The sequence below is a fragment of the Juglans regia genome, chromosome 7, assembly GCF_001411555.2.
Source record: "Juglans regia cultivar Chandler chromosome 7, Walnut 2.0, whole genome shotgun sequence".
In the NCBI taxonomy this organism is placed as follows: Eukaryota; Viridiplantae; Streptophyta; class Magnoliopsida; order Fagales; family Juglandaceae; genus Juglans; species Juglans regia.
The window spans coordinates 13,663,422-13,685,055 of NC_049907.1; the positions used below are offsets into that span (position 1 = coordinate 13,663,422).

General features: G+C 38.8%; 1 protein-coding gene across 1 annotated transcript; it reads right to left on the bottom strand.

Moving 5' to 3' along the window:
* Positions 1-11,122: 11,122 nt before the first annotated feature.
* LOC108986415 (calcium homeostasis endoplasmic reticulum protein-like) lies at positions 11,123-16,309 on the bottom strand. The gene is given in 7 exon segments (XM_035692714.1): positions 11,123-11,544; positions 11,547-12,164; positions 12,450-12,718; positions 14,438-14,890; positions 14,892-15,301; positions 15,303-15,524; positions 15,908-16,309. Coding segments are annotated over 6 exon segments (2,028 nt in total). The 5' UTR covers positions 15,456-15,524; positions 15,908-16,309; the 3' UTR covers positions 11,123-11,419.
* Positions 16,310-21,634: the final 5,325 nt, after the last annotated feature.

Genomic DNA, 21,634 nt, shown 5'->3' on the forward strand with positions numbered 1-21,634 from the left:
TTGGGCATAATTCAACTCAATCCAACTCTACTAAAAATGTCAACCCATAACTCCCTAGCCACCTCACAATATAGAAGTAGATGATCAATCAATTCACCATTTTTCTTACACATGAAACACTACTCTATTATAATCATCCCACGTTTCCTTAAATTATCAACAGTCAAAATCTTCTCTAAAGCAGCTATCCAAGTAAAAAAAATAACTTTTGACGGCACAAAAACCCTCCAAATACTCTTCCACAAAAACAAACATGTTGTTGATCTGTCAACATCTTATAAAATGATTTAATAGAAAACTTGTTGCTCCCCACATGTTTCCATAGCATTTGATCTCTCACATTTCCTCTTATTTTCAAGGAATATAAAAAGTTGAAAAAACATTATATCTCATCAATTTCTCAATTCTGTGCATTTCTAGTAAAAATCACATTCTAATGCACAGTCCCATTAGCACGACACAACACCTCTGAGACAGCAATCTGCTGATTTCCATCCAAGCTGAAGACATTCGAAAAAACAGTATGAAGAGCTCTCTAACCACACCATTCATCAAACCCTAAGCGAATTCTTACACCCTCTCCAACCTCGAACTTAAGATGTTTTTCAAAAATGTTTCACCCCTTTCTAATAAATTTCCAAAGGCTCATACCATAAGTCCCCCTACCCTCCTTGGAACGCCAACCCCCCAATCACTTCCATACTTCTGATCAACAACCTCTCTCCACAACAAATCTCCTTCCAATTGATATCTCCACAACCACTTTCCTAATAGAACTTTATTAAAAATGTTCAAATTTCACATTCCCAAACCTCCCAACACAATCGGATTGCTCACCCTTTGCCAACTTACAAGATGAAATTTATTCTCTTCCCCATGCCACCCCACAAAAAAGCTCTAAACAAGTTTTCAATATGATTTGCCACACCCACCGGTAATGGAAATAAATAAAGAAAATATGTAGGGAGATTGGAAATGGTACTTGTAATAAGGGTTAATCTCGCCCCTGGTTAGATATAGCCACTTCCAAACCGACAATCTTTTCTCAACCTTTTCTACAACACCATTCCAAATATTCTTTGCTTTTGAAGATGCCCCCAATGGCCCTAGATATTTCATTGGAAGGGAATCAACTTTGCAGCCCAAAAAATCTGCTAGAAGGTTAATATTCTCCACATCCCCCGCCGGAAGCAATTTTGACTTTCCTGAGCTCACCTTAAGGCCCGAAACAGCTTCAAAACACAATAGAATAGCCCTTAAAGCTTGAATCTGTCCAATGTCAGCACCACAAAAAAATTAAGTGTATCATCTACGAACAATAAGTGAGAAATGGATAAAGCACCATTATTGTTGTTTCCCACTTAGAAACCAGCAAGAAAACCTCCCATACAACATCCTCCACCAAGCAACTCAACACCTCCATAACTATAATGAAAAGAAAAGGTGATAACGGATCCCCTTGTCGAACTCTGAAAAAATCCACAAGAGTTGCCATTAACTAAAACAGAAAACCGAGCGGTCGAAACACAATATTTAACCCATCCACACCACCAATCTCAGAAGCCACATCTTCTAAGCATATAAAAAAGAAAATCCCAACACAAGTAGTCATATTCCTTTTCCATGTCCAACTTGCAAAAAAACCTTGGAATACCTTCCCTCATTTGGTTGTCCAATCACTCATTTGCAACCAAAATTGAATCCAATATTTGCCAACCCCGAAAAAAAGCATTTTGAGGTTTAGAAATAATTTTATCCATCTCCAAACTCATACGATTAGCTAACACCTTCAAAATAATTTTATAAATCCCGCCTACCAAACTAATAGGATAGAAATCTTTCATGAAGTAAAACTCTATAATCAATCCATGAAAAGCAACTTCGCATATATAAAATAAGAGCATCATCACAGACATGTGTCGTAGGTCTCCCTTTTTCCAGAAAATAATCCAGCAACCAGGACTACAAGTGGCGTGAGTCTCTTTATCGCGATATACATCAGAATATTAACTCCTTTTAAACTCACCAATGCAAATGCCACGTTAGCATTGTAAAATAGTGAAATTGGAAGAGTCGTCAACATATCTATAGATTCAGATTTTGTGTATCCCATTCTTTGACCCAAGTGTATAAGCAAGGTGGTTGCCAATTGCTAAGATAATGAAGAACAACAAACAAAATTCACTATTAACAATCACAAAACCATCACAAATTTAGTGAAAGAGCAAGTGCACTATTTTACTTTCACAAAGTCATACCTGCAAAGTGAGGAGGGTCATTGAGTGTGCATATTGAATAAGTATGGCCTTATTGATAAAAACCATCACCATTGAAGAATCCCATATGATAAGGCTGCAGAAAAACTAAATGGGCGATGATATAGAGTTTACAACTGGCACAATGAGAAAATATCTTATATGTGGCAAAACTATTTGTTAAAAACAATGTCTGATCAATCTCATACACAACCATCTCATTAACACGATTAAATTCACTTTCACACAAAAATGGCATAAACATGAGCACTGCTCTACTGCCAAGAGGACATTCAGACTTGGATATATCATATCCATGGTTCAGTTGAATTATAACTTGTATAACTCTGGATTCTGTATAAGAAGGTGGTAAATGGGATCCCACATTGTTCCGAATGGAGAAGTTCAAACCCTTTATAATGATTCCAAGGGACTTGAATTGCAACATTAATTAGTTCCATCAGAGTATGGATTTAGATGTGGTTTTTCATGAAGTTGTTACAATTTAGAAATTGAGCCGTTGGGATTGTAATATCTTAGATTGTGTATATAAAGGTGGTAAATGGGATCACACACTGTTCTAATTTCAACATTGACTGGTCCTTTTTTAGTATAGACCCAGATATGGTTTGGGCCTTCTTTGTATCATTACATAATTTGTTCATTAGTCATAAACATAACAGCCAATTTAATTAAGAAACATATAATTGATCACGTGCAGTCAAGAAAAAGATCTGTACAGGCTTCATAAAGAAAGTATGTCTTACTCTTATCACCTCGAACTTGTATAAACTATTTTGAACACGGTGCACCAAAGTTAAAAACTGACAACAAAGCCTTGAAATTTTAAATGCTTTACTTAGGATTAGATATGGCATTATTCTGGTCCTTGAAAGTTAGTGATAGCCTTCATAATGCTGCTGCGACAATTAATCATTCAAATCCATGAAATTCTAAGGTTTCAAGACGTTGCTTAAATTGAGATCTAGTGACAGCAAACGAAGCAACTTAGCTACAAGTAGCAAAGAAATCTAGATGAAAAATAATAATCATAATCATAAATGGAAGAACCTCAAATGTGGACTCATTTTTGAGTCACTACGATTTTCCATGGTCAATGACGAGAAGATAGTTACGAGATCCAGATATAGAGAATGGTCTCATTACCACTCTAGTGACGTCATCACTAAAAAAACTCCAATCACAGCCCCAAACTCACTGCCAATTAGTATAAAAATCTTGCGAATCAAAGTAAATGTTACACTCCTATGGAGGACAATGGAAGTAAGGGGAAACGACACTAAAGGTTCAGACTTCAGAACTGGTATTTAGGAATGGGGAACTTGTGTGTAGAAGACCCTAGAAGCTAAGGTGCAGAACGGGCCAGATGGGTTAGGAGCGAACTATAAAGCTAGGCTTAATGAAGGAATAAGATGGACCAACTACTTATGTTTAATTTGAGTATTTCCTGTATGGGCCATAGGCCTTAGTATAAGGATAGTTAAGTAATTTCATACATTTGCTTTATAATTCATGTAAGCAGACGGTTATTGTTTCATCTAGAATTTTCCTATGTTGTCAAACTATTTGGAAGAGCTCTCCCTTAAAGAAGAGTATTTTTCACTATCAATTCAATACAATATTACAATTATCCATCATATTTTCCAGAATTTCCCATCCATTTGTACTACTCATTGATCTGTAATGTAACAAGTAGTATCCAGAGACAAGTTCCTCCCCTGCTTCCATGGTTGATGGCATGAGATCGAGTGATCTTCAAGAAGGACTTCAAGCCTTCAAGAAGACTACTGAGGCTCACATCAAACAGTCAAAATCCCAATTTTCTACTATTGACGTGGAGCTACAAGCAATGAGGCAGCAAATGGAAGGCATGATGCAACAGTTTGCCTCCATTGCGACAAATCTGCACATAAACAACAAGCGTAGGTCAGGTGGATCTGGCAGACATGAAGAAGCATATAAACAAGATCAGATGACTCCACAGACAGGGGAAATACTTCCAATAGCAGTGCGACTAGATTTTCCTACTTTACATGGTGAAGAACCGCATGGGTGGTTGTATAAGGTGAATCAATTCTTTAAATTCCATCATACTTTACACATCAGCGTTTGAGACTAGTTTCTTTCCATATGGAGGGCAAGACCCTAGTATGGTTTCAAGACTTAGATTAATTTGATTTGATTTCTGATTGGGACAAGTTTGTGAGAGCATTGATGTTTAGATTTGGGCCCAGCAGTTATGATGACCCCATGGCAAAATTGACTAGGCTGAAACAAGTTGAGATAGTGGAAGAATACAAGGTTCACTTTGAAGCCCTTTTATAATAGACGTAGAAGTCTATCGGAACAGTACAAATTAAGTTGTTCGTTAAGTGGCCTAAGGGATGAAATATGACTACCAGTGCGTATGTTCAATCCAAACAACCTTACCTCAACCTATATCCTTGCCAAAATACAAGAAGAACACGTTTCCCTTCATAAAAAACTCCTAACTTGAAACCACACCAATTATCACCATGAACCAGCCTCACTCAAAATCCAACCAAACCCTCAAAACCATGACCCCAAAAACTCAAGAAGGGTTGTAGTACCTGTGCAGAAAATTAGTAATAATCAAATGAATGATAGAAGAGAGAAGGGCTTATGTTATCACTGTGAGTCTAAGTGGAGACTTGGACATCGTTGTCAAAGTCCAAAATTATACTTAATTGAAGAAGTAGTTAAGAAGTGGAGACTATTGAGGAAGAGTCAGGAACATGGACTGATCAAGAAGGTGGGGTAGGGCTAGACAAGGCTGGGAAGTGTCTTGAAATCTCCCTGCATGCTATCACAGGCTTACTCAACCCGAAAACAATGTGTATCAAGGGGAGGATTGGCAGTCAAGGGGTTGCAATACTGATTGACTCAGGGAGTACGCATAATTTTTTGGACCCAGTTTTACTTGCCAAGGTACAGTTGCCAGTCACAACAAATGAGAGAGTGAAGGTTAAAGTGGCAAATGGAGAACTGGTGGAAAGTGAGGGAAAAGTGGTAGGGGTCAATATGATGATTCAAGAGCAGATTTTTAACATGGATTTGTATTTACTGGTTCTGGTGGGATGTGACATGGTTTTAGGGGTGCAATGGCTTCAAGGGCTAGGCTTTATCCTATGGAACTTTAAGGAATTGGCAATGCAATTTTCCTTCAACTCTTGGATTGAGGAGGGGTATGTAAACAGATCCAATCATCGGGAGAACAAAGGCATTTTCCTTCAATTAATTGAAAAGAACTCAACCACCCAAACACCAACCTTACCTGAGCCCATACAGCAACTACTAAATCAGTACCCAGATAATTTTTCTTTTCCAAATAGCCTTCCCTCTAATCAAACCCAAGACCATTCTATCAACCAACAGCCTAGCACTAGACTCATTTCAGTATGTCCTTATCGATACCCCTGTTTTCAAAATGATGAGATTGAAAAAATAATAAAGGAACTACTGGATTTGGGGGTCATTCGTCTTAGTCAAAGTCCTTATTTCTCACCTGTCTTATTGGTGAGAAAAGCAAATGGGACATGGAAATTGTGTGTGAACAACAGGGTGCTAAACAGCGTCACTATCAAGGATAAATATCCTATACCCGTAGTGGAGGAGTTGATGGATGAGCTACATGGGGGTCAAAATTTTTTCTAAGCTTGATTTGAGGTCAGACAACCATCAAATTAGGGTGAAAGCAGAAGATGTGCCTAAGACTGCGTTCAAAACTCATGAAGGGCACTACGAGTTCCTAGTCATGCCCTTTGGCTTGACCAATGCACCCTCGACATTTCAAAGCCCCATGAACCAGGTTTTTAAACCTCATCTTAGACATTTCATTTTTATTTTTGTTACGACATTTTTATCTATAGCAGGGATGTTGAAACTCACTTAACACACCTAAGGGTGACTTTTGACCTTCGAAGGCAAAATCAACTTTTTTCCCAAAATGAGCAAGGATTGCTTTAGCTGTGTGAGGAGATTGCTTATTTAGGCCATTAAATATCTGGCTAGGGCATTAGGGCTGACCCTGAGATGCTAAAAGCCACACTGTTGTGGCCAGTCCCGAAATCCATTAAGGCTTTAAGAGGTTTTTCAGGCCTCACTGGTTATTATAGGAGGTTTGTGAAAGGGGGACGAAGCCATTGCTTCTAGTTTGACTGGGTTGTTGAGAAAAGATTGGTTCAAGTGGGATGAAAGGGCCCACGATGCTTTTGAAAAGCTCAAAACAGCCATGACTCAACCTCATGTCTTGACCTTACCTAATTTTCAACTACCCTTCAATATAGAATTTGATGCGTCCAAGGAGGCCATTGGGGCTATTTTAATGCAAGAAGGTAAACCCCTTGCATTTTTCAGTCAAGCACTTATAAAAGGGAGGGCCCTAAATCTGTCCACTTATGAGAAAAAAATTATTGGCACTACTTTCAACAGTGCAAAAGTGGCGACCTTATTTGTTGGGCCAATCCTTTGTGGTCAAAGCAGAAGACCACCAAAGTCTTCAGGTCCTACTAGACCGAAGGGTAGGAACAACTATGCATCAAAAGTGGATCTCCAAACTTATGAGTTATGATTTTATAGTGGAGTATAAGAAGGGAAAAGAAAACCTAGTTGCATATGCACTTTCCTAAAGGGAGACTACAGCAGAGAATACAATAGTTATGATTTCTATTCCTAGTTGGGATTGGGTGACTGAAATCAAGTCTCTTTATGATATGGATGAGGTAACATAATGGTTATGGCAAGAACATTGAGAGGGGAGTTTACCCCAGCACTACTTAAAAAAATGGCATTTTGTTATACTAAAATAGGATGTATGTGCCTGCTAACCCCACCATGATCACCAAACTGTTACAATTGGTGCACAGCAGCCCCATGGGGGGCCACTTGGGCTTTGACAAGATAAGCCACAGACTCAAAAGGGACTTCTACTGGCCAGGTCAAAAAAAGGATTTGAGAATATTTTTTAGAGATTGTGAAGTGGATCAGACAGTCAAGGTTGATAATACACTCCCCATTGGGCTATTACAACCCCTGCCTGTACCCTCAAAACCATGGTCCGAGATAACCATGAATTTTGTTGAAAGATTACCCACATCTGGGAGATTCAATGCTCTATGCGTGGTGGTGGACAAATTCACTAAATAGGCCCACTGTGTACCCATCTCACACCTTTACACAGCCAAGGTGATAGACTAGCAATTTCTAAAACACATTTTCAAACTCTATGGGTTGCCTAACGCCATCATCTTAGACAGAGACCCCACATTTACTAGCAAATTTTGGAGGGAATTATTTGCTTTGCAGGGAGTCCAACTAACCTTCAGTACTACCTACCAACCTCAAACAGATGGGCAGTCTAAGGCTGTAAATAAGTGGGTCGAGAACTATCTTAGGAGTTATGTCAGTGATACTCCTAAAGTCTGGTCAAATTGGATTGCCCTAGACGAGTTGTGCTAAAACTCTAAACAACATGCAACCACCAAAATGACTCCCTTTGAGGCCCTCTACAAGTTTAAACCCCCTAGATTAATGAACTACAATTCACAAATAGCCAAGGTAGAGGAAGTGGGCATTACCTTACAAGAGCGTGACAAACTGTGGCACCTACTAAAACAGAATCTAGTTAGTGCTCAGGAAAGAATGAAAAAAAATGTAGACTTGAAGAGAAAGGAGTTACAGTACCAAATAGGTGATTGGGTCTATTTGAGGTTGCAACCATATCACCAGGCCTCAGTCCAGCAACGGCAAAATCTCAAACTTTCACCCAGATACTACGACTCCTTTCAAGTGGAGTGAAAAATTGGAGAGGCAGCTTATCAGATTCGACTTCCACCCACAGCCCATATCCATAATGTGTTCCATGTTTCACTGTTAAAGAAAACAATTAGGGAAAAAGGTCAGTTCTTTACCTACACTACCACCCGTCGATTCAAGGGGGTTTTCAAACTAGAGCCAGAAGAAATTTTAACTAGAAGAATGAAGAAGGTGTTACTGGTTCGTTGGTAAGGGCAACTAGCGGAAGAGGCATCATGGGAATTCTACCACCACTTGTGTGAATCATTCCCTCACCTTGTGGGCAAGGTGTTCTGAAGAAGAGGGCTCTGTTACATGCCTATGGAGGAAGTGAGGGGCGACGACACTAACGACACTAAAGGTTCAGAATTCGGAAGTGGTATTTAGGAATGGGGAACTCGTGTAAAGAAGACCCTAGAAGCTAAGGTGCAAAAAGGGCCAGATGGGCTAGGAGCGAACTACGAAGCTGGGTTTAATGAAGGAATAAGATGGGCCAGCTGCTTATATTTAATTCAAGTATTTCTTGTATGGGCCATAGGCCTTAGTATAAGGATAGTTAAGGAATTTCATACATTTGCTCTATAATTCCTATAAGCAGACAGTTATTGTTTCATCTAGAATTTTCCTGTGTTGTCAGACTATTTGGAGGAGCTCTCCCTCGAAGAAGAGTATTTTTCACTATCAGTTCAATACAATATGATAGTTGTCCATCAAATTTTCCAAAATTTCTCATCCATTTTCACTACTCGTAGATCTGTAGTGTAACAGTAACCCTAATTCGATTAATCGTCAAGAAAACCAGCAAAAATAAATAATTAAGAAAAATAACAAAGTGGGCAAGGATTAAGCCCCGGTTTGGATTGGAAATTCATTTCAACTCATCTCAACTTATCTCATCTCTTCTCATCATTACAACTTTTTCAAATTCTCACACAAAATATAATAAATAATTCAACTTTTTCAAATTCTAAAATAATAATAATATTAAAAAATAGTATTCTAATAATATTTTATTCAACTCATCTAAAATCATCTCAACTTATTTCTGAATTCAAACAGAGCCTAAGGGAAAAAAAGTTAGCCAAGTTAAAGTAGTAGATAAAATTATATCGTCGCACAAGAAAAAGATCGATAGGTGCGGGCTTTGTAAACAATTAGGCTAATGGATCGGATATCAAAAGGGGAAGGGAGAATTTTCTGAGTGTAATGGAGCGTGGCTCGCGTGGAGTGGGGTGTGGAGTGCGAGAGAGAAATGAATATATAAATTGAAAAGAAAAGGAGTAAAAAACAGAGGGTTGTGGGTTTGACGAAATAGCAAGCGAAGAAGTGCGCGAGGGCAGGCAATCACATGGCAAGTGTAAAGATGTGAAGCAATCGCCATCAGATGTGGAATGGACGCCATTGTTGTTGCGCCCAAAACCAGAGCAATTAGCAAAGTTATGAGGTTCTAGTGAGGGCATCGTTGATTCATTACCCTCTTCAACTTGTTCTAATGTGATTAATTGTTGGTAACAGACATTGCTGTTTTTCAACGTGCTTTTCGTCTACTTTTTAGCTAGCTAATCAGTGAATGCAAGGAAAAATTGTGCCATTGTACAAGCTATGATTCAATGGGCTCAAGTTTAGGGGTGAGTTCGGTCCAGTCCCAGGAGGTTTTGTGGACCGGACCGGACCTATTCGGTCCAGGGTTTTCCCACCCTAGACCGGACCGAACAGCCTAAGGACCGATCTAGTCTGACCCCATTCGGGACAGTCCGGTCTGATCAGTCCATTCGGTCCAACCTTCTTCTTTTTTTAAATCGATTAATAAAAAAATTATTTAAAATATTAAATTAAAATTAAGTGACTTATTAAATGAAAATTACATAATAAATTGTTAGTGATAAATTGGTAATACACTAATAATACTATATTAAATAATATTCTATGTAGTTATAGTGATTTAATACTAACATATTAAGTTAACTATACTAATACTATTATAAATTTATACATAACTCTTATAATATGTTAATATATTAATATATACTAGTACTATATATTATAGTTATACATTAAAGAATATAATACTTGTGATATATTAATAATTAATTATATACAATTATTTATATAAATAATATATATAAATAATAAAATATATTTATATTTTTTTAATTTTCATTCGGTCCAGTCTGAGATGAAAAACCCTTAGATCGGATTGGACGTGACCAATTCGATCCGGTCCGATCCGGTAAGTTTCTCCTGTCTGAACCGGCCGAATCTCACCCCTACTCAAGTTCAAGTCCGACTCCTTTGTTATGATATTTTGTTCAAATTCAAAGGAGAGGCTCGATTTTAGAATTCTGTCCATCGATTAGTACATGCAAGGCGAGATCAAGCGAGAGGGAAGGTCCAACCCAAACATGGTTGGGCTTGAAAACTCGTTGGGTTGGTGTTTGCGAACAATACTGAACAAGTGGCATTGATCATTGAGTTTCTAAGTTAATATAATTTTGTCTATGAGAGCAATAAAGCAAGAAAAACTCACAAATAAATTTTATAAAAATAAATTTACAAACTAACGTAATTTTAAAATAAATATATCATATTATATAAAATACATCAATTTATAAATTTATTTTTATAAAATCTCTTTATGCATATAATACCGCTCGTAAAGTAAAGCTAGACTTCCTTTTCTTCTCCTAGCTTTTTCTGTTTTTTCTTTTTTAAGTAAATAAAAATCTTGTTCTTGGAACATGAATAATGTCTACTACATATAATGCCAACGTCATTTGGATGTTGTCACTGACACTAGAATATTTGCATTTTGCAGCTAGCTTAACAGGCTTTTCTTCTTTCTTTAATGAAAATATCTTTACTAGAGGTGGGCTGCAAGTCATACCACCATTCGGTAATCTCGCCTGAGCGCAGAATCCTTTTAGCATATCTGAGATGGGTGAATTTTGGTCATGAATCATCTATCTCGGATCAAGTCCAAAATGTCTATATAAATTAGGAACTCTGCATAGATTCCTAATATGTAAGCCTGTTTGTAACACAAAATGACTAGCGCATGCAAACATCAGCATTTCCCACGATAAAAATTTTAAATGGCACATCGGATATGTACATGCAATGCAACGATCAACATTTCCCAAAATCAAAATTCTAAACGACATAATAGATCAGACAAGTTTGATGCTTCATGTTAAGTTGTCACTCAAGTTCAGCCTACCAGGTAAATCGTTCAAATACGTACTACTGGATAGATGAAAATGATCATCACAGCGGAAAAGTCATGCTTCCCATCATTTTCCCATCTCTCGTGACAAACAGTTGCATGTGTCTTACTTCACTGCAGCTCTTGCACTCATGGATGAGTGATAGGTGGTGCTTCTTTGCTTCCTGTAGGAGGTATAAACATCATCATATTGACTTGTTTCATTTGGATTAGCTGTGGCACCAAGTCCCATCCTGATCCTGACTTCTGATCTACACCTCCATCAGCATATGCTCCTGTCTCAGGGTCCACCTGCAGGTTTGGGGGAGGAGGGATGCAAGGTCCTCCCTTGGCGTACTGCAGGTTCTCCTCATACTCATCTTCATCCCTTGAATCAGCATTAATGGGCCCTTCAGAAGGGTTAATCTCTCCAATGTCTTTGAAGAATTTCGACAAACTCTCAAGAATTTCAGATTGAGGAACATTGGATGGAGGAATTACAGTTGGTATGTCCAAAGGGATCATGGGAGAGTAGGGCACCCCGCTACCAATCTGCATCTTTCTGACCATTCCAGGAATAAGACCTGGTGGAAACAAAGGATATGGTGGAAATTTTTCACCATTGCCAGCAGTTGGGCCTGGCAATAAATGGGGTGTGAGCTGTTGGTTTGCTGGTTGAACAGAAGCTGATATGGTCATGGGCCCCATAAAAGCACCACCGGGGCCTGAGTTTGGAAGAAATTGCTTGGTTGCTAGAGATGGCGGAATGGCTTGGGCAGAGGCTGCATGTTTATCAGGAAGCTCTTGATCTGGTAAATTCCTATCAGGTAGCCGCTGCTGGATGTTATGGTTTGTTGAATGCTGCGCCAATACTGCATGAAATGAAAATTAAGTGCAATTTATAGCATTCTTTATTTATAGAGACATATGCATAGATGCATCTAGGCACCTGCATTGAACAAAAAGAAACCCAGTCCTGCTGCCCCTAAAAAATAACAGAAACATAGAAGGGTTTTGGAATGGGATGGGGAGGATGGGGGTCGTAAAATTGCCTCCTCAACCCAGGTTTATTACATGGCAAAAGCACCAGCTTTGGCATGGCTTTGACGATTTGAGAGAGTAAGTTAGAGAGAGAGGGGGAGAAAAGCACAGCTTACCAGCAGCTGGATCTGCTGCACCACTGGTAGTTGGAAGCCCTGGAAAAGAATTAGTTGGTGGCCCAGCAATCATCTCACCCTTAAGCTCGTTGATAGTATTCGGATCAAAAATATCTTTGGAAGCCCACAACTCTAAAATCTTCTGTAACCTTGTCTGATTTTCCTCCTTGTTCTGAGGGTTGTGATAAATCCTCCTGAGCATGGAACCTAAAACAGGTACAAATGCAAGGGCTTCATTATCAAGGTTGGGGCTTGTCCTCCGTAGCAAGCTGTTAATTTTGCAAAGCAATATTAATTTTTTTTTATAAGTAAAAGCAGGACTAATATATCTAAACCATGAAACAAAATGCAGCTAACCAAAAATTGAGAAACTCGGGAACAAGCATAATAGTCGACACTAGTTTTCGATGCTCATTACAAGGTGAAGATAGGTGAGCTATGACAATATTTTGGCATGAGTACGCATCCCTTAGAACTTGAAACAAGTGGTTCGCCTCCAGGAAGAGGTCCATCTTTTTACTGCATCATGTTAAAGAGAAAAATTCATTCCAAATTTTTCTCATTGAACTTAGAATACCCCTTCCAACATCTAAATTCAATAACTGACTACAGTTCATCTTCAACATCTAAAGTTTTGAACTTGATCTTATATACCTTTGAGATTGGATAGGTCATGTCACAGCGGGTGGTGGAAATGATGGCTTGTTGGCTTTGGTTCCTTTGTGTTTGATCTGGTGTATTTATAGGGAATGTAATGCTCGAGCCTTGGGAAATTGTGTGAATACAGTGTTCAAATTATGAACAAACAATTTTCTTTTGTTTGGATGGTTGCATAGTGCATACAATAGTTTCTATTTCTCGAAGTTTTGTGGAATTATGATCTCTCTTCTTTCACATAGTTGGGCATTCCCACCCTCTATGCTGTGTATGCGATTGCACTTTCTGGGAGGTGGAAGCACAAGTTCGATGTAATTTGTGTCAATTTTAAGGGTTTTTTCTACTCTTTTCTTTTTGATTGTCAATGTAAGAGCTCTTTGTGACTATTCCTGCCACAGGCAATCTCCTGTCCTAAACATAATTTGGCAAGTATATGATGCTCAGCTGGTGTTCCTTTCTCAAAGCAGAACTACCATGGACATTAGGGAAAATAAGAAAAGACTACCTGAGTTAGGTCCCTAAGGGTGGCCACCAAACAAAGCCAGAATAAGATTTGGACTCAGGGGTGCACTTCCCAATCAAGAAATCCAAGCTGAAGAAACTCCATGGGATTATCTTAAGGGAGCTTCTGATACTGAGTTGTGGTGGTTTCTAGGGAAATTCTCAGAGAATCCGAAGTTGAACAGCCAACTTCATGGTGGAAAACAGAATTGATGGATGACAAGGACAGATAAACTTCTATTTCTATAAGTATAAAGACAAGTAGACTTTTTTTTTAATAAGTAAGAAAAAAAGACAAGTAGACTTAGAGGTTCAAAGCTTGGTTTTTATTCCCTACACTGTCATTGCTATCATTGTTGCAAGGTGCAGGCCAAATTTGATGGATATCCACAATTCTTGTTCTAATCAGCTGACTAAAATGGTAATGAAAGCATCTTTGTTAGGTATTGTTAATAATAATAGCTCACCAACCATAAACTCGAGTAGTGTTCAGGTTTCCTTACGGACAATGAACAAAGCCATAACAACATCCCCACCAAAAGAAGGTAGAAAACGAGGCAATAATATAGCTTCTACCAGAGCCCTCTGGAGAAGTATGGTTGACAAAGATCCAAAAATCAATAGCCTTAACACTTTGTTAGCGGGGAGGAAAAAATATATATGAGCAAAATGTTGGGGGGAAAACTGCATGAGTAGAAATCATGAATCTAAAAGACAACATTATTTGTGCAGCCATCTTGTATACACCTTGTGTACTGGGTTACGCCTATTAATAAAATTTTACTCATATAAAAAAAAAAAAACATTATTTTGCAGCCATAGAATGTTACCTGTCAAAAAGAATGTCATTTGCAAGGTATATTATATGCAGTTGCCTCTCAGAATCATCTAGGACAAAAATTCGTTCTCTAAGTGCCTCAGCCAGTGCGGGTGCAAATGGGGATCTCTGCATGAACCAGTTTTTGGCACCCTTAATTGACTCTTTCGTACCATTTAGATTGTTAAGCACGCTATTGAGCTCCATTGCAACATCAGATGGAAGTGGTCCAGAAAGACCCCTGAAAGACTTGGATGACTGGTCATAATCTGGTCGACCATGAATCCCAAAAGACTGTGAATGCTGATGGTGCTGTGGCTGCTCGTAGAATGAGGGAAAAGGAGGTTGGTGCAATTGAGCACCCAGCACTGTAGCTGATGCCCCAACACCTGCAGCTGCGGCATTCATTGGGGGAGCATTTAAAGGGGGAGGATGCATCATAGGTATAGACAATGATGCAAAAGGGATTGAAGGGACCACCTGAAGGATGTGTAGCTAACCAAAGCGTGTAACGGTAGTACCCATGCCCCTCCCCGCCAAAGAGAAAACCATAGTTATGATTCTCTTGCTGCTTTTCACGAATCATAGCTTCAAATTCAGGGCCGTTCTTGGCAGCATACTCAACAAGTTTTTCAATGCGCTTATGCAGCTCCGGATCGGAAGGTGGAGCAGCTGGGGGTGGAGCTGCTTCATATGGACCATGAAACTGTGGAGGAACGAGAGGAGAGGGTAAATGAGGGGGGAAAGCTGGCGGTGCCTGCTGTTGCTGTTGAAGATGAAGAAGCTGAGGATGGAGTGGAGGATGCGGATGGAGCTGCTGCATTTGGGGGTGATATGGGAATTGTTGGAGAGAGGGATGTGGGGGTAGGAAAGGAGGACCATGCACTGATGGGAGGAAATAGCGGGTGCTGTGGAGGAAATCCAAACTGCTGTTGCTGTTGCTGTTGCTGTTGCATGCTTGGGGGTTGTCGCTGCTTTTGGGCATATGCCATAGCAGAGGCTGATGCGTAATCATGAGGCTGTCGATCCATCGCCCTTTACAGAGAATTAGCAGGAGTATAATTCAGCAGCCGTTGTGAAAATCTTCAAATTCACCTACACTAAATACACACAGCGCCCAAAAAAGCATAGACTATCGTTATTATAGCAAGAGGAAAGTGCACTTGTTTTGAGAAAATAACTGGGAAAATGCAATAACATTCTCTCATTGATATTCCTATTCCAAAAAATGGCCAGTAACCAATGTAAACAAATTACAAGTTCTCAATGTGCAGTAAATTGAGGATCTCAACATTTATAATGATTCAATGTAATTCGATACGGCACCAAACACCCATGTCACGAAGAAAAAGGAACTAACATTCAGAGTATGCCATTAAGTTGAAGCCCAAGCCCCAGCAAACACACACACAATCACGGGCAAAAACAGAGAAGAAGTGTAATATGAGCAGAATTCAGATTTAAGAAAAAAATATACAATAACCTTTAAGCTCCAATCACCAGAAGCGAGAAACTGAAAGCCTATTTGCTTTACACATTGATTTTCAAAGTGTCTCTCATTCCCTTGGGGGTTTATGGGGTAAGGTCCTATCTGTAAGCAATAAGCTATAAGTTCATTGCAAGCCTGTTTTCGGGTTCTTCGTAATCTCTCGACTAGGTTTTTTCATCCACCAGAATAGACGGTGAAAATTAAAGACTGCAATTTATTTATCAAATCCACGCCGCGATCACTCTCTCTCTCCGTTCTCTTTCTCTCTCTCTCTCTCTCTCTCCCAGTGCCTAACCGCCGAGCTCACCACCTTCAACCGCCGCTCAGACCCTACTCCACCCACGATCACCGCATCTGCCTCTAGATAAACCCTGCATCCCGACGTTAGGTTTGTTCTCTTTCAGTTTCTTCTCGTCATCTTGTTTAGTTTTCTTGTTTTTCGAGAAGAAAAAATATATTCATCATCTCAACTCCTATCATCATCTTATTATTTCATGATATGGCATTAAATGATAAGTTTATATGTGAAATATAATAAATAATTTACAATCACCTAATACCTCAACATAGAATAATAGAAGGATAATAGAAATTGGGTAGATGAGTAGCATTGTTCTAATAAGAATAGATCTAAAATATTTGATTTCATCAAGTAAATCCTACACAATTTATTATTTCCTTATTATAAAATTTCAATTATCTCAAGTTGATGATAAAAATTCCTTAACTATTCTATATTTTCTCAAGAACAATACTAAAAATATCTCCAGTTTATAACTAGTTCCCTATATCTATGTGAACTTAACTAATTAGAAACTCATTAAGTTTTTTAGATTTTTCTTGAAAATCACACTAATCGCGGTAAAGTATCTATACTTTCACTCAACTAATGATGTTTAATCCTAGGGCTCTAATAAAAAATGACCTCTCAATCTTATTGTGATTCAATTGATCGAATAATAATTAGATAGAAAATTGCAAGCATTAAGAATAAGGAATAAACACTCAATTATGAAAATATTGAAAATAAAGTAATTTAGAATATAAATTGTATGTTCAATGTAGACTACATCAAAACTCTAAAAAAACAAAATTATTTCATAATAAAACTGAAATGAAAAAGAATAGAACTAGTGTTCTTCGTTGGAATCGGTTGATGAAACATGAGACTCTTTCCTCTACTCTCCAGATCTGACTCTTTGAAAGAAACTTAAAGAATAAACTCTGGAATATTTGACTTTAAAACTCAAACCCCCTCCCCCCATTTCATGCTAATGATATACTATAGTAAAAAAGAAACTCTAATGTTTTCATGATTTTTGCCTAAAACATCGCCTAACTTTTAGGACTAATATTGATAGGCTCGTACGTGCTCCAGGAGTCAGAATTTAGAAATCCTTATTAGATACAAAGTTGTAGCCATTTAAGGTAACTTTCCAACCCATCTAGAATCATATCAATCGGACATGTGAGTAGAAAATTATAATCGAAACACTCAAGCATGTCCAGGCTGTCTCCCAGTATATTTTGAACTTGGATTTTTTATGGATTCCTTCTGTGATTTTTTTCTCTTTTTCATGATCAAAATTACTTTCAAGCCCTTTGTGAGTTGTTGCCCATGATGTCGTCTAGGTTGGTCTTTTAAGTTGGTCGGTTAGATTGGCCGCCCAATCTAACCAACCAGAGTCTTGTCGCAAAGTCTTCTCACCCCAGAGGTAAAATATCTTGCTCATCACCTAACTCTTGTCGCCAATTCTAGTCTCCATTGAGTCTCCTCGCCTAAACTTTCTCGGCTCTCTTCATATCTCATTGCCTCTCGTCGGTCTGGATCTGTAGTCTATTCTTTTGTACCAAAATGCTCTCATTTTGTACTAAATCTTCTCATTCCTTCAAATCTAAGAAAATAAAGAAAAATATGTAAAAATAAAATAAAATCAATAGTATTGATGGAGAACTGACACTTTTCATAAATAAAAAGAGTAATAAAAATCACATAAAAATCATATTTATCAGCTGAAGGACCTAAAAGCTGCCTATGCAACTGACACCAAGGTACAAGCTCTAATTTCACTTTTCAAAGAAAATAAATTGGGCCCCGAGTACACAATGAGATCAGATTTACTCATGTACAAATTCCCCAACATTAAGAGTTTAATACTGGATTACTTGAGCTGGGCCATAGCAATCCATGGGGGGGTCACTCAGGTTTTTATAAAACTATTCAAATGATGAGAATGGATTTTTACTAGCCAGGCCTCAAGAGTGATGTTAAACAGTTCATAAGAGGTTGTGACCTCTGTCAAAGGGTTAAGTCCTCCAACACACTACCAATTGGGTTATTGCAACCCTTTTCCTATACCCATTCAACCCTGGATCCACATAACAATGGATTCTGTAGAAGGCCTTCCTAACTTTAAGGAATTTAGTAGCCTGTGGGTGGTTGTTGATAAGCTCACAAAATACAGCCACATCACACCCCTCAAACACACCTACACTACACAAGACATAGCTAATTTATTCCTCAAGCACATCCTTTAAATTACATGGCCTACTCTCTCAATAGTCTCAGATAGAGACAGGTAATTTACAAACAAGTTTTAGCATGAGTTATTCAGCTTACAAGGGGGGTCCAAATGGCACTAAGTACAGCCTACCACCCTCAAACTGACAAGCAAATAGAGGTTGTAAACAAAACTACGGAAAATTTTCTGAGATACTTCTCACGTGACAGACCTAAGGACTGGGTATCGTGGATACCACTTGCGGAAGGGTGGTACAATTCCACTCCACACGGGTCTACTAAATTATCCCCCTTTGAAGCACTATATGGCTATCCCTCGCCCTAGTGGCTAGAGTACATACCAGGTACTGCAAGAGTCGCAGCAGTTGAAGAACAACTCCAAAACAGAGATCCAATTTCTCGATTAATCCAGCACAACCTGCAAAAAGCCCAAGATCGAATGAAACAGTATGCTAATTTGAGAAGGAAGGAAAGGGAATTCACTGAAGGGGAATGAGTTTACCTCAAACTCCATCCATACAAACAAGCCACAAAATGGCCTTTCGTCATAGTCACAAGCTGGCTCCAAATTCTTTGGGTCGTTTCAGATATTACAGAAGGTAGGGAAGGTGGCCTACTGTCTAGATCTACCACCCCATGCACAGTTTCACCCCACCTTCCATGTATCTTTACTCAAAAAGAAATCGGGAGCTTCCACCACAGCTGTTCTAGATCTGCCACCCGTGGACGACGACGGAGTCATTCAACCAGAGCCCGCCGAGATCATAGCCCGTTGAATGGTGAAAGTGGGGAACAAAGCAAGAGCCGAACTGTTGGTGCGTTGGCACGGGCAAGAGAGCATTGAGGCAACGTGGGAAAGGAACTCGAAGCTAAGGGATGATTTTCCCCACCTTGCAGGCAAGGTGTATTTAAGGGGGAGGAGTGTCACTCGACTTACGAGAGACTATTCTTAGGGTTTCAACAGATGGGATGAAAAAAGGGCATTTTGTGGGAATAACGAGGAGTAGTTGTCGAGGGCTTCGATCAAAGTTTGGACCTGAAGTGAAGTAAGTGAAGGTTGGTCAAACAAATGGCTAGTGAGTTGGGCCCAGACCCATGGACGCTTTAGGAATGCTGGGGGCCTTTTATTTCTGTTACTAGCATTGTTAAGTAATGGGCTATGAGTATGTTCCCTTGAGCCCGTTGTTTATTGTTGCCTAATGTTGAACAGGCCTTCTGGCCTTATTTCGTGGGGGCCTTTTATGGTCTGCTAGTTGCTTGTTGCTTTGTCTATTTTATTTTATCCTTACCATTAGGCTGACATTTTATAAGCTTGATAGTGTGCTTTACTGTGGTATGCTGAATGAAATTATAAATTTCTTGTCCTTTTCTATTTCTCTTTCTTTTCTCTCATTTCTGGAGTAGCTCCCCTCGAAGAGAGCAAAACCCTAATTTCTATAACCTTTACCTTAGGCCTGGTAGACAAAAACCACACATCAATACAAGAATATTCCGCATCAAATGTGGATGGACATAATAGCACCATAATTTTAAAGAGTTCTTCTACACTTAAGCCATTACAATACCCAACACCACACACTGCCGACGTGGCCTTTTTTTTTTTTTTTTTTAAGCTGCTACAGTAAAACGAAACGTTTTACTCAACAGCAGCAGGTCTGCTACAGTAAAACGAACCGTTTTACTCAAAGCAAAACCCATCTTCCCTTTCTAAACAGTGCATTCGAATTTCAGACCTCTCCCGCTTGGTTCGTGCGACCCCATCCCTCCCGCTCAGTTCCTGCCGTCGAAAGCGTGCCGTCTGCCGTCGTTTGGGTGGCTTCTGCCATTCGGTCTGCTCAAAACACATCTTCCCTTCGAATTTCTCTCTCCAGCTCAGTTCCCCTCGATCCTCTGCCATCGTCCGCGTGCTGCCTAGCTTCTGCCGTGCCGTGCCGTCTGGGTGTGCCGTGCCGTGCCATCTGCCGTCTGCCTTCCGGCGTCTACATTGTGGTCATCCATTGAACGTTTGCATTTGTTTTGTATTTTGTATTTTTGTATGTTTTAGTTGGTTCATTTTAGTATTGTGTTTCTGAGTTGAGCATTTTATATTGAACTGTACATTGTTAGTTTAATTATTTTGAGAGTTTTAAGGTTAAAAAATTGTATTCAAAACAGCATCTAACAAAGCATGTAAACTGAATGTAAACTGAAAGTTGTCTAGAGTTTTGAGAGTTTTGAGAGTTTTGAGCATTGCATACCATTTTCACTTGTTAAATTACCTAAATGTAAACTGAAAGTTGTCTAGAAAACTCTTTAATATCCCATAAACAAGCTTTCAAGATTTAGGAGCATTGCATACCATTCTCATTTACTTAAAATGTCCTCAGTTAGATGTATGTGATGCAAGAATAAAATCATAAAATTACTGATTTCGAGATTTCTTTGGGTAGATCTAAACCATATGTTACTCTTATTAAATTAGAGGCTGTTTTTAATACAATCAGAGGCTGTTTTAAAGACAATTTCCAACCTTAAAACTCCCAAAATAATTAAAACTAACAATGTTCAATATAAAATACACAAGTCAAAGGCACACTAAGAAGACCAACTAAAACATATCGTCGAGTAAGATAACAATAAGCTGAGCTGCAGAGCATAGAAAAGTCACAAATGTAGCAGTAACCAAAAGTGTTTTTTCCTAGTAATGTCGATTTAATATTATGATAATGGACTAATGGTTTTTTTCTTGTAAATTCGATCTAAAAACTCAGTTGAAATAGCGTGATGGACAAAGAGGAAGATAGAAGGCCACCCAGGCCTTCTACACCAGTTCCACCGACTCAAGTATGATACATTGGTCATTCATAAAAGGAAGGTGTCTTGATTCTAATAGTTAATGTATTTTTATTTGTGTATTGTAGGTCCCTCTTTGTCCAGGAAATGCTTACTACCCGCCATTTATGATTCATCCAAATGCATATCCGAATTCATATACGTACGAATGGGGTAGCCAGGTATATTCTATTTTAAACTTTCAAATTTTTTTCCTTAAGTTCATTGTTACCCGTTCTAACATTGTGGACTGATTGCAGCCCCCACTAATGCCACATTTTCCATCAACGTTCATCTACCCTCCGTCGAGTAATGAGGAAGAGTCGGGTCGTGTTCAAAAATGAACCAGGTAGATTCCTTTCTAATATATATATTTTTTTATGATGCGT